Here is a 13,126-nt window from a genome sequence, read left to right as displayed (position 1 = left end):
CGCTTTACAACACTTTTTTTACAGATATTTTAAAAGAACAGGAGCTAAATAAATATGAGACGAGTCGTCGCTTAAATCCTTGTTTTTATCGCGCTAACTTCATGTTTTTAGCTAGCTCTTTAACGGCTAATTCAACACGCAGTTTTAAACCCAGACACTGAATTTACGAGACAAAAAACTGTCCAACTAAAAAGGTCCTAAGCAACTCTTTGAGCGTTTGTTTTTTAAAATAATAATAATTAGACAACTAGTTTGTGAAACTTGATAGGCGCGCCAAGCTAATCGTGCTAGGCCTTACCTGGTTTCACCTGAGCTCCAGGTACAGCCTCCACTTCCGCCCCACGTACTCGGTCGCTGTTGCTAAACAGCAGCTACTGACAGTTTCAACAGCTGTTTTTATTAGGGTTATAAAAAAAAGAGACGCTTACCTCCAAGAGAGTAACCACCCAAAAAGATTATTTTTTTAAAAAAGAGGCGAAATTATGTCCTTTAACGGAAGAAGCGTAGAAGAAGAAAATGTGTTTCGTCGGAAAAGTACTCCCCAGCCAGCGCTGTAACTTCTCTCTCTCTTTCTCACTCTTCTTGCTTTACTTCTTTAACAAGCCGTGTTGTTTATTTCTCTTTTTTTTTAATTTCCAGTTCGGACGCAGAGAGAAACTGTGTGGCTTTAAATAAACCCCGAGTTTGTTTGAAGCGGCTCCGCAGAAGAAGAAGAAGAAGCTCTGACTGGCTCGCTCGCTCGACTTCGGCACCTGAAATACTGGATTAGAGATGTTTTTCGGAGCCGAGATGTCAAACCCCGCCTCTTCCACACTGTATGCACTGCAGTCTGCCATGCTGCTGCTGCTTCACACACACACACACACACGAACTGCTGCCTGGCAGGCTTGTTAATGTTGCTTTATTTACAGAGGGTCTGCAGCTCGCAGCCCACTACAAAACAACACAACAACAACACTCTTCTGCTTCACCTGCAGCTGCAGTTTTCAACTTGTGCGTCGCGGTGATCAAATGTGCTTTTTAATTTTTTTTATTTTTAAGGGGGGTGTTAAATGTTCACCTGCATGGTTACATTTCAACAATGTGGTGACAGTTTTGACACATGATGATGATGAGGACGGAGAAGAGGCAAGGCAAACGCCATCTGCCTGATCCTGTTACATAAAGAAACTAAAAAGGAGTGCGCAATTAAAGGGATTCCCACTCGCTTTTTATAAGTCCATGTCGTCACGTTTCGCGGCTCAAGCTCATCACTTCTTTTTTTTTCCTCCAAGACCATATTAATTATGATAAGCAATTTGGAGTGCAGCCAAAGCAAAAGAGGAGGTAATAAATGTGATTAATTTCAACTTGTGCTTAGGCTGTTATGTGAGCCAACACTTTGTGTTCCAGAGATGCACTGATTGTGGTGTTTAAGGCCGATTCCCATTTGCGATTTTTGTAAAGCTTAACCTAGCTGATTTTTGATTTGCAGTAGTTTCCGAACATTCTCGTTAAAATGGGCAAATCTGAAAAATCAGTGAGACTGCTACAACTGTCTTGTTTTGAACACCATCACCTGGTGGTGACATGTCAAGTTGTTTTCTAATGGCGCCTTTCCAGTTGGGGTGCTTTTTTTTTCTCGATACAACACCCACCCACACTCTCCCCTGCAAAAAAAGAAGAAAAAGAAAAACAACTCACAGTGTCCGTTTCTGTTATCATAGTTTTATTTTGAAAAGATTTTAAAGTGGAAACTACATTCACCGGTGAGCTCAGCTTTCTCCTCTCTCTCCTGACAGGAAAAAAAAACATAGACCTTAATTATCAGAGGCTTTAATCAAAAAATAAATAATGTATCCTCAATGTCTACTTAAAATGATATAATTCAACAAATTGATGCAACCGTCATGATTGTCTGAGCAGCAAAACGAGAATAAAATCCAGGTTTTCTTTGAGTAACCTTCTACACTTTGTGTGCTTTTTATTACTTTACTTTGAAACACCAAACACATAAATAGATAAAAAGAAAAAGCAAACCAAGTCTTCTTTATTTAGTTATATATTATATATATATATATATATATATATATATATATATATATATATAATATATATAAATATATATATTATTATATAAATATATAATATATATTTATATATATATATATATATATATAAATCAAGGTAAAAATTGGCCAATTCCAGTCATCTGTCAAGTGAAAATTAGTGTATTTTTACTCTGTTTTCACTACGTAATGTGGATGTCCAGTTTATAGTCTTTGCAAAAAAGAGCCATATTGGCATGTTGGACACAATTAAGGATGAAAATTAATGCGTTTCTAATATCATTCACTCGTTAAGTTTGAGGAAACGGGATGCAGTGATGTAGTGTGTACCGAGGGTCACAATGTATCAGCGTGGTCCAGACTTTCCCCAGGAAGTACTTGAAAAGGCCCCATTGAGGAGACATTTCCATTTCCCTCTGCACTTATTTCCTCAAGGGACATAATACTTCTGCTTCTTCCTAAAAAGGAAAAAAAAAAAAGAAAAGTGTGGTAATATTTTGCTTGAATGATGCGAGTCTTTTTGATCTGGCATATTTAGCTTCATCTCATAGTCACATTATCATTATTATTTTGTAGATTGTGGATTGGACCCAGAATGCAGACTGACACGAAGAGCTTCGGAAGACATAACTTATTTATCGATGTGACAAAACCAAATGGTTGACGAGGCAGCAAAACTAAATAAAAAGAGCTCACAGGGAGACACAAGGAGGTAACCAGATCACAGCATGAGCTGACAATGAATGAATGAGTCAGGAAGGCTAAGGAACAGAATATAACAACTGAGGATGATCAGGAAGTGGACACAGGTGACCGATTACTCACTAGGGACAGGTGCAGACAGTTAAGGTAGACTGACATGGAAAACTACTGAGGGATAGTGAGTAATGGCACAGGGAACATGGAGGACACAAGGAGCAAAACTATACGAGATATAATGGGACACAGGGAACAAACAAAAACACAACGATAAGAACTGAACTAAATGCAAACCAAGCACAGAAGATCACAAAAACAGCACAAAACACCCAAATTCTGACTCACATGTTTTATTTATTCCAAAACAGTTTATTGCACGCTGAGGCATAAAGCCTTAATGTCTCAGGAGAGAAATAAAATGTTTGGGTTTTTTTTGTTGTTGTTGTAACAAAACTCACTTAGGCCTCTGTGAAGGGTTGAGTTACATTTCATATATGCAAATTGGATGTTTCAGATCAGATTACCCATTTTTGTGGCGCTCGGAGCTCATCCAGAGCAGATTTACATCATGATGTTGGACATTCCCTCTCCACCCCACCCCCCGGTGGCTGTGGGGGTCTTCTCACTTTGAAGCGCTGCCACTGAATATCTTGCACCACCTATGAATAATGGATCAGACGGCTCAAAGATATCAGGTCTGCCACAAGCCTCCACAAATGTTAACTTTTCTTCCCTGACCTCGGCTGACAGCTCGCCGTCCAGTTGCTGAATCTGACGATTTCTGCCCTGTCAGCTTTGTTTCTTTTGCTTCGAGTCATAAGGCTAAAAACGATCACGTCACTGGGCTGATAAATCATCGCCACTGTGACTCGCACCTTGAATGACTTCTGCAGACTCGTTGGTTTTTGCTGTATTCAGTTTTGCCTCTTAAATACGACCATTGTAATGCAGTTGGGATAGTGTAAATGCTGAGTCAGCATTCACACTATTGTTTTCCTGTTTTGTTTTTTTTTGTTTTCTGTACATTTTTGGCAGTCTAACTACTTCTGCATGCTTTGTTCTCATTTAGCCATTCATGTATCTTCAGCTCTTCCAGGAGATTGGTGCTATGACTTTTTAATTTTTTTATTCTTTTGAAGATATTTCACTTTATTACCTCCACCAAGGCAGTTATGTTTTCGGTAGTTTTGGTTTGTTTGTTCATCTGTTCGAAACTTACTCAAAATTACTCGAAAACAAATTAACAGATTTTGATGACATTTTCAGGAAGTGTTGGGGTTGTCACAAGAAACAACTGATCCAGATCTCTGAGTGCTTCTAGTTTACAAATATTTTCTGCAGATTAAGAAGAGTAACAAGTGAAAAGTCATGCAAGAAAAAATATATATTTTGACATATAAACACATACATATGGGGCCTTTTTTTTCTAATTAAGATTGGAATAAGTGTATTCAAGCTATAAGAGTGTTACTGAAGGTTAAGTCCCAGAAATAAAGCCACTCCTCCAGATTTTTAGGGAAAAACACCAAGATTAGAAAGCCTGAACAAAGCAAAGCTTGTAATGTTTTCTGTGAACTAATGAGGAACCACACAGAGGTGAATGCCGTGTTGTTGTGCAAGAGATTAAACATGCTCCAGTGCTGCACTGAGGAACACGGGAGGCCACACCTCTGAAGCAAACAGTGTTACACTTTAAAGAAACGGGTTATAATCTAATCTTGATTGAGGCGGTGGGGGATGTTTTGTCTTCAGGTTTGTCGTTCATAAGCAGTTGTTTCGGTTCAAACACTAAGTTAGCCACCTTTTTGGGAACATTTTTGAACCCCTAAAGTACATTTGGTTCAGCAGGATTTCAAAATAAGGGCCAATGGGAATCATAGTTTAAAAATAAACACTGATAAGGTAGAACGAAGTATCTTTTGGAGTCTTGTCAATGCTGACTGGGATGGTATTTATGTGCTATCATGATGACTTTGCGCTACTAGAAAAGCAGCACGTCGTTCCTGCATTTTATATTGAGAGGAGGTGAGAAAGGAAGCTTTTTTCTGCCTGCATTTATTTGACATTTTATTTGTATTGATTTGCCTGAACTTCTTAACCACAGGCCTATATATATATATAATCACACCTTATTTTAATTTGCAGAAAAGTAGATGACATGAGCACATTTCTCTGTTTTGCAACTGACCATGTTTCATTAATGTTGGAGTGCAGCCAAACGGGTGACTGTGATATATTTCACTGCTGTGTCTGCTGTAGCCACGGTAGCTGCAGCACACAGGAAAGGCATGCTAAAGCCTCGGTGCTGCGTGTAAGGAAAGCCTCATGATTCTTTTTCTAAACAACATAATTAGAGTGGGCCATTACCAAACAATCTCCACATTAGGCACATTTGAAACCACTTAACAGTTGATGTAAATGTGCAAAGAGCATTTTCTCGGTACCTGGAAGCACCGCTTGCTACTTACCTGTTGTGTTTGCAGTTGAGTTAACAATTCACACATGACCATTATTGTTAACATATATTGACCCAGGCAGGAATATAAACAAGCCCCCCGAGGCGAAACTCTGAGGCTTGGTTACTCTAAGACTGCACAGCACTAATTGGTCCCAAGGGCTCCTGCAAGTAAACAGAAACTCCAATTTGAAAGTTCATTTCGCCGTTCAGGCTAATCACTACCCAAGCTCTATGTATGTGTGTGCGCTTCCGTGAGGTGCTTTCGACACTTATGTGTGATGATAATAAGCACATGTTGCTCAAAACCAATCATCTGTTTCCAAAAATAAGTTTTTTTTTTCTTTTAATATGATCAGAGATTTTTATGTAAGCATTCAACATGTAAAACAGTTCAGATCTTCTGAAGTACAGGCCAGTTTTGTCAAAAAGTTGTTATTATCTTACCTGTTGTAGATACCATTTTGAATGACTTCAGTTTGCAGAAACAGAGATTAATTCTGACTGGACTGATGAACTAATGGCTAGTCAGAGTGAGACTAAGATTTATGTGGATCGCTGCCGTCTTGAAACAACAGCACAATTATTTATTTTTTATGTTTATGCATATGCTATTTTAAAAACACTGCCATCAATTTCACATTAAGCTTTTATTCTGGCAGAACTAGAAGTAAAAGGTCGCACAAGAAGTACTAAAATTACACAGTTGTTGTGTTTTTACACAGAATTCTAGAGTTTTTTGCAAGTGAGAACAGCAACGGCTAGCAGCTAACTGAAAATTTAAATTAAAAGACAATGTAAAGGTAATAAAATAGCATTAACACCAAAAGCAACAATAACAAAAATAAACAGGAGTAGCTGTGGTTAAAAGAGCATTCATCCTCATACCTAAGAGCTGACCGAATGAATGAAACTCTAGTCTCAAGACACGGCTCAGCTCCCGGTGTCATTTCATCTCATTGCAGAAATGGAATGTGTGCTCTCACCTCGCAGGCAGCCCAGCTCCACCATCTTGACCCAGGAAATGTATGAGCACACTTTATATTTTTAGATACCCCACTGAGCTCCGCTCAGGTTTTAAAAGTACATCAAGTGCAAATAAAGCACAGCAAGCCAACAGTGTCATCAAGTGGAAAAGTACAAATAAATAAATAAATTAGCTACACTTATCTCTTATTTGGGATTTTTTTTTTTATGCCAGGAAATTGGTTTGAAACACTATTATAAATTATTTCCAGAACCTGGTGGAAGATCTGACAATGAACTCCACCTTAAATGTGACAGTAACCACCTCAGAAAAGTTTCAGTTTACTAATGACTTAAAAACAACATATGCCTTCTCTAAGGCACAGAAGTTGTTTTGCAGCACATTTGTTTTCTTGTCAGCCCATGCATAGTTAAAGAAATCCTTTTGGGATATCGGCTGGTCAAGTGGCTCAGCCTTTTAGCAGTTGTCTGTGTCAGCAGCCCATGCGGTGCTGTGTGTGCAAACGGAAACCCGAGGGACTTTGGCTTTAAAACATGACAGTGACTGCAACTGCAGCAAGGTTCATTGTTTACTGCTGATAAAGAAGACACTGAAGGACAGCGACTCAGATGGAGCTTGGCCAGACAGTGGAACTGTGAGGCAAAGAAGGAAAATCACATTGGAATCTGATATCTTTTTTTCACCTGTTGAACACCCAATGTTCTCCTCCTGTCAGGTTTCTTGTTACATAACAAGCGGTGAGTCTAGACTCGAATGCCTATCAGGTGTTTTTGTACTCCTATTCCCTTTCGGCTTAAAGTGATGGTTTAGATCTTTTATAATGGGGTTCTGGGAAAAGGTTGTTTACAATTAATATCTTACCTGTTGTAGATAGCTCTTTGAACAACCTCAGTTTGGAGAAATAGAGTTTAATTTTGACCAGGATGACAAGCTAACGGCTAGTCCGAACAGAGCCAAGACCAACTCCAATTTAAAAAAATTCATTGCTGTCTATTTCTTATTACCTTTATTATTTGCAAATTCAAATGGTGTCAGCAGCTATCTTTAGCACTTCCAGTGTACTTATTCAAGGATTATCATAATATTTCTGTCAGAATAATCATGCAATGCAAAATTGATGACAATATATAACAGTGGTTCCCAAAATTGTAGCTTCTATCATTGTAGAATATGGACAAACCATATTTTTAATTTCCTTAAGGAAGAAGAGCTTCTGCTGAGCTCTCTTCACCAGGCTGAAGGTGTTCAAACTCCAGGTCAGCTCCTTAGCTATGTAAGTTCTCAAGAATCTAATGAATTCCATCTTTTTCTCGCTGGTGAGAAGCGGGGCCTGTGTGGATCATCTGGATCTCCTGAAGTCCATGACAACCTCCTCTGTTTTTGTGGCATTTAGTACTGGGTTGTTGTCCAAACGCCATTCGGCCAGAGGATGAACCTCCTGCCTGTAGCAGGCCTCATCACTGTCATCGATGAGTCCACAGTGGTGTCTTCAGCAAACCTAATTATGGTGTTAGATGGGTGGGTAGGTGGGTCTGCAGTCTTGGGTGAAGATGGTAAAACAGGGCGGGCTGAGCACACAACCCTGCAGTACTCCTGTGTTCAAGCTCCTGGTGGATGATGTCAGATGTCCTATACTTTTATTTTGTGGGTCAAAAGATAAAATGATTATTTCACATAACACAATTATTCACATTAAACTCTATGGTTATTTTTAAATGTGAATAGTAACAGCTAACTGTAGCACCTCCAGTGCAGCCTAGGGCACTTTTGGTAGGAATATTGTAAAAATGTTCTGCCAAAACTTTCATGTAATGTAAAACTGATGGTTGTGTAAAGGTTTTTAAAATAGCGTTCTATCTATAATCTTTTTAAAATTAGAGCTGTTTTAAAACATCAATCTACTTTGGTCTGGGTGCTGATCTGACTATCCATTAGCTCATCACTCTGATGGGAAATATACCCTTTTTATGCCCAAACATGTCTTTCAAAGAGCTATCTACAATAGCTAGATATATTAAAGGCTGATAACCTTTACACATAATTCCATTTTAAAAGATTTAACTTATTATACTTTACAAGAGTTGAATCAGCAATATATAATAAAAATTAAACCCTCTGTTAAGTACCTCTGAGGTTCTGAGTAAACTCTAGATGTAAACTGTAATCCATCTCCAAATCCTTCTTTGGTATTGCATGCAGAGGAAAATAAGCTTAAGGGGAAACCAGTTGCATTTTGAGATTAATTATCCACTCATCTGGCTCCTCAACCCTCAGCCAACGCTACTGCTCCAACTGATAATATTTCCACTGCTGCATTTTTTATAACCTCTGCTCTTCAAAGTTCATAGCAAGTTCATGTCTCCTCGTGATAAACAATGCTCCATATTTTCGGTGGTATTTGGCACAGCTGCTGGCACCGTGTTGCCAGTGGTTTGCCGCACACGGTTCCCCTGGAAGAGGCCAGCCGGAGGAATTTAGTATGACTCGAGAAGGGAGTGGCACCGGGAGCTGTGCATTCCAGAGGCCTTTTGACAGAGGCGAGGAATGCTGACGCTGGACTTAGTCACATGGCTTTCAGAAATCCAAGGAACATTTCCTAATTCAGATTTGGGAAAGGAGAAGACATCCCCAGCTTCTGAGAAATGTGTCCCTCTTCACTCCAAGGAGCAGCAGTTGAGGAGACAGCGTTCATGATTACCTAAAGAGCAAATAACCTAATGCACTTGGCATTTTGGGTGCTGTCCGTCTTAGGGATTGTGTCTAGTGAGGCTATTTCTAACAAATCACATTCATTTGTTTTGATTTATTGCACTAAATTGCAGATACTTTGTCTACTTTATTTTAAAAAGGCATTTTTTTTAGAATATTATTAATGGACTTTTTTTTGTTTGTTTGTTTGTTCGTTTTCTCATTGAAAATGTGTTTGATGTGAAGTACGGAGCGCCGAGATTTTAAACTGCGGTGTCATTTTTTGGCTTGCTGAACTCGCATGCAAATCACACTCCCTCTCTTCCCTTCCTACATGAGGGTCCTTAGGACCTTTGTTAGCCTGGTCCACATGAGAGATGTCATGGTCACGTGCATGGTGTGAGTTGACACCCCCCCCCCTCAAAAGTGTGTTCTTTTCTCCATGACATGTAGTTGGACTGCTGGTCTTGGCCTAAGGAGCAGGCTCCCCTGTGTTGTGTCATGCGAGAGTTCGGCTCACATAAACAGAGTCGCTCACTATAGTTTAAAAGCTTAGAACTCTGCCTTTTTTTTAGTCCGAACTGGGAAAACTCCTCAAACAAGAGGCAAAACTTTTCCCAGAGAGAAGAAAAGTACAGTCACCTATTTGGAAAAAAACTCCTACATGTCCTGAATGGCTGAGAATCTACGTTAACATATGTGATTTCTTTGATTGCGAACAAGATGTGACAGTTCAGATCTTTTTAAAAATGAAGCTGTGTGGAAAAGGTTATAAACGCTTAATATCTTACCTGTTGTAGACCTCAGTTTGGAGAGGAGACTTTAATTTTGACCGGACTGACGACCTAACACCTGGTCCTAGAAGAAAAGTGGATTGCTGCTGTGCTAAAACAACTCAAATCTGTTGATAACAACTGTAGCAGTTGTTATAAACACTGTTTATAAAACTTTACGCTGACTTACGTTTATTTCAACTTCATGATTATTTTGGCAGAAATATAATATACATGCACTGAAAGTGCTACAGCTAGCTGCTGCTATTTTCACTGGCAAATAACCCTAGAATCTGTAACCATCCATTTTGTAGCTGGCTAGCTAACTTGAGGATTCTTATGTGTAAGATTCATATGAGTTGCTAGTAGAAAATTACCAATGGACCCACACCAGTCAAAAAACAACATGCTTTTTGCTTTTCTTTGCAAGCCACTGGGCTAATTTTCCAACCAGATGTCAAACCAGAGGTTCTTGTTAGAGTGACTGACAGATTTCGCCTCCAGTGAGATCTGACCCATCACAACCGTGACCTTTCTGTTCAGGCTTTGGCGCTGCTCTTTTTTTACCTGACGCATTGGTGTGTCTTCCTTTCTTATTACATTTTGATTGGTCTGCTTTGTGCGGTAAAGTGCACACACACAACAAACCTGCAACTACCAGTATAACTTAATGCTCCAGATATCAACTCTTAAACTATAACCACAGTTTAAGATTTGACAAAAAGGTCAAATGAGTGGATTTAACCTGTGGATTTAGCCACTCGGGGTTCACTCACATGGAATAAGATCATGAAAAAAAGCTAAAAAAGACCTCTTGAAACATTTTTTCCTGGTAAATGTGTCTAAGATAGTAAAATAAAGAAACACTGGTATCATATTTTCCTGTGTCTGTCCTAATCTAAAATGTTTCCTATTGGTGTCAGGGACAAAAAAATCCTGATCAGAGCATTCTTTAGAAATTGGTTAAAAATCTGAATCTTTGCCTGAAGACATTTGATTTTAGAAACAGTGTGAGTGGCCTGGTGTTGAAAGAAAAAAACTAACAATCACAGGATTGTTTCTGTTGCAATCTGGACCACTTTATTGAGCAAAAGCTTTGCAACTGCAAAGTCAAACACACTTCTGCAAATAAATAAACTTTTTTTTTTTTACTCCAGTACTTTGTTATTTTACTGTACAATGTTATATATTATTAGTTTACCTGCAGTGCAAAAGTTAACATTGAAAAAAAAAGCAACAACCCCGCTAACCTGAACTAGCAACATAACATCCAACATGATGTATCTTCAGATTCTCTCTCTCTTCTCTGAAAGTAATGCTACCCATCCAACAAAAGGCCCATAATAATAACCTTTGGTGAAGCATCCCTGTGTGACTCTTCGTGGGTTCAAAGGTCTTCTGACTCAGGGATGACCTCTGGCTCAGTTGAGGCAGTAAGGAATGGGACTGGACCACCTGTCGAAACCCATCCCAGAGCCGCCCTGTTGAAGGAGGGCCGATTAACGGAACAATCCTCCTGCAGCGGCAGGACCTCCGGGAGGATCTCTACCTGGAGGGGTGCGACAGGCGTCGGTCGCGGTGCCTTGCTGAAGCCACCGAAAGGCGTTGCCACCCTGAAGGCGACAGAGCGGCAGTGTTAACAGTGGCCGTCATGTGCTAATGAGAAAAACTGCAGTGACATCTGAAGTGATGCAACTAATTAAAGTCAAGATTTGACCAGGAGGTAAACTGTGAGACTGAATCACTGAAAAAAGGAACAAGAAAGAACTATACATTTGCCTCTTAAGCATTTTTATACCCTATAAATCACAGCAAAACTGTTCAAAAATTGAAAGCTAAAATGATAAAATAGTTTAATTTAAAATACATACAGTACATTACCAGTTTAGCTTTCACATTTTTTATCTAGCACACAATAGCTGAAGAAATTAGCCTCTTAGTGCAATCCCAACGATGGTCCCCATAGCTAAACTTTGGTGAGCTTATTGTCAACAATTACTAGAAAAACATGTAGGATTTGTTGACATCTAGTGGTGAAGCAGCAGATTGCAACCAACTAAATTTAGTTTTATCCCTCCATGACCTTTTTGCAAGTGATTTATGGGCTAAAAGAAAAATTAACTTTGTATATTTACCTTGGTAGAGCCACCGTAATCTATTTAATGTAGGTCTCAAAATGACCTCGACTTGTCTAATAATGAGCGTCATTCAACCTCATTTGTCTTTTGGATTCTCCAAACTTAAACCTTGAAAATAATAAATCCAAAACAACAACAGATGGTACCATCAATAGAGTACATGCAACAATTAAATAGCAACAATGGTGGTCGAAAATAAAGCCAACAATAATTGGTTGGTTATTTGTGTCTGACTCTTGTGTAACTGAAAATTTTAGAATCTAACCCCTCAAACCTTTAAAAAACAACCAAAGAAACGAGAAAAATTAACACTAACATATTTTCATATCTTTAAAGAACGCATATTTAAGAAATGCTTATTACTTTTAGTGGCAACACCTAATTTGGCATTTAAAATGCAGTTTTACAATTAATAATAGTAATTAATATGTCAGTACACATGGGTTTGACATTTCTTTTTTATTGATCCACCTGTGTAGGTGTTACCTGTTGAAGCTTTTATATCTTGGCAGGTTTGTCCGGGGCTCCAGCTCAGGCATGTGGGGGATGAGTGTGTCGGCCAAAGCTGGGTCATTGATGATGGCCTGCTCCCAGGGTGAGTGGTATGACTTTGGCACAGCTGTACTGTTGAACCTTTCTGGAGGGATGTCTTTCAGAGGACCTCCATATCCTGAGCAAATTATACAACATCGATGTCAAATAAGGCCCTTTTTTATTCCAGTCAGATTGAAAGCATTTAGCATTTCTTGTCACGGTTTGAGTTTTTGTTTTGTCCAGCATTTACACGAGTGTTTTTCATGTTTGTTTGTTTTAATTTATGTACTTCTACATACATTGTGCTGTTTTGACCATCTAGATATATCAGATAAAATGTTCATCTCATTCCAGAGATGAGTGCAATGATTTTTTTTTTTTTTTACTTTTTTACTTTTGAAACTATTGAACTTTATTTACAAATATTTTCCTATATAAATACATCAAGATCTCTTTAATTCTTAAAAAAAGCAAAACATTGGTCTTTTTGGAATGTGCTTCAGCATACCTGCTCTATTTTTGTCTGCTTATGCTTTCTTTAGGTTTTAGCTACTATTAGGGAAGACAGAGTGAGATGGAGGAGGATGAGTCGCTGTGGCGACCCTTGAAAAGGGAACAGCCGAAGGAAAAAGAAGTTTGCAATGGAGCTCATACGGTGTGATGTACTGATGTGATGGAAAAGGCAAACAGTGTTTTGGATTGTTCACCGGCTTTTCTTTTCCCTCTTTGTTGAGGTTCAGAGTGAAATAAACCAGTGGACATCATGTTTATCTACATGTACACACCTGCCTGTACTCCCCCCC

At 38.9% G+C, this 13,126-nt stretch overlaps 2 protein-coding genes across 5 annotated transcripts in view; both read right to left on the bottom strand.

The window, feature by feature from the left end:
- LOC108234869 (inactive ubiquitin carboxyl-terminal hydrolase 53-like) overlaps window positions 1–763 on the bottom strand; it is a 37,329-nt gene extending 36,566 nt beyond the window's left edge. For 2 of the 4 annotated variants that reach the window (XM_017414449.3, XM_017414451.3), the window contains exon 1: window positions 429–762. The gene's annotated coding sequence lies outside the window, so the exon portion shown is untranslated. The other 2 variants (XM_017414452.3, XM_017414450.3) reach the window with 2 other exon arrangements.
- Window positions 764–10,705: 9,942 nt separating this feature from the next.
- Window positions 10,706–13,126, bottom strand: part of LOC108234832 (myozenin-2) — a 9,416-nt gene continuing 6,995 nt past the window's right edge. Inside the window, exons 5-6 of the mRNA XM_017414329.3 lie at window positions 12,276–12,459; window positions 10,706–11,264 (exon numbers count right to left, since the gene is read on the bottom strand). Coding sequence (XP_017269818.1) covers window positions 11,039–11,264; window positions 12,276–12,459 — 410 coding nt within the window. The 3' untranslated portion in view covers window positions 10,706–11,038. The remainder of the gene's footprint in view (window positions 11,265–12,275; window positions 12,460–13,126) is intronic.

This window comes from Kryptolebias marmoratus, linkage group LG7, assembly GCF_001649575.2.
Source record: "Kryptolebias marmoratus isolate JLee-2015 linkage group LG7, ASM164957v2, whole genome shotgun sequence".
Classification (NCBI taxonomy): domain Eukaryota; kingdom Metazoa; phylum Chordata; class Actinopteri; order Cyprinodontiformes; family Rivulidae; genus Kryptolebias; species Kryptolebias marmoratus.
The sequence above is the reverse complement of the archived record's forward strand: the minus strand, read 5'-3'. Positions and strand labels throughout refer to the sequence as shown.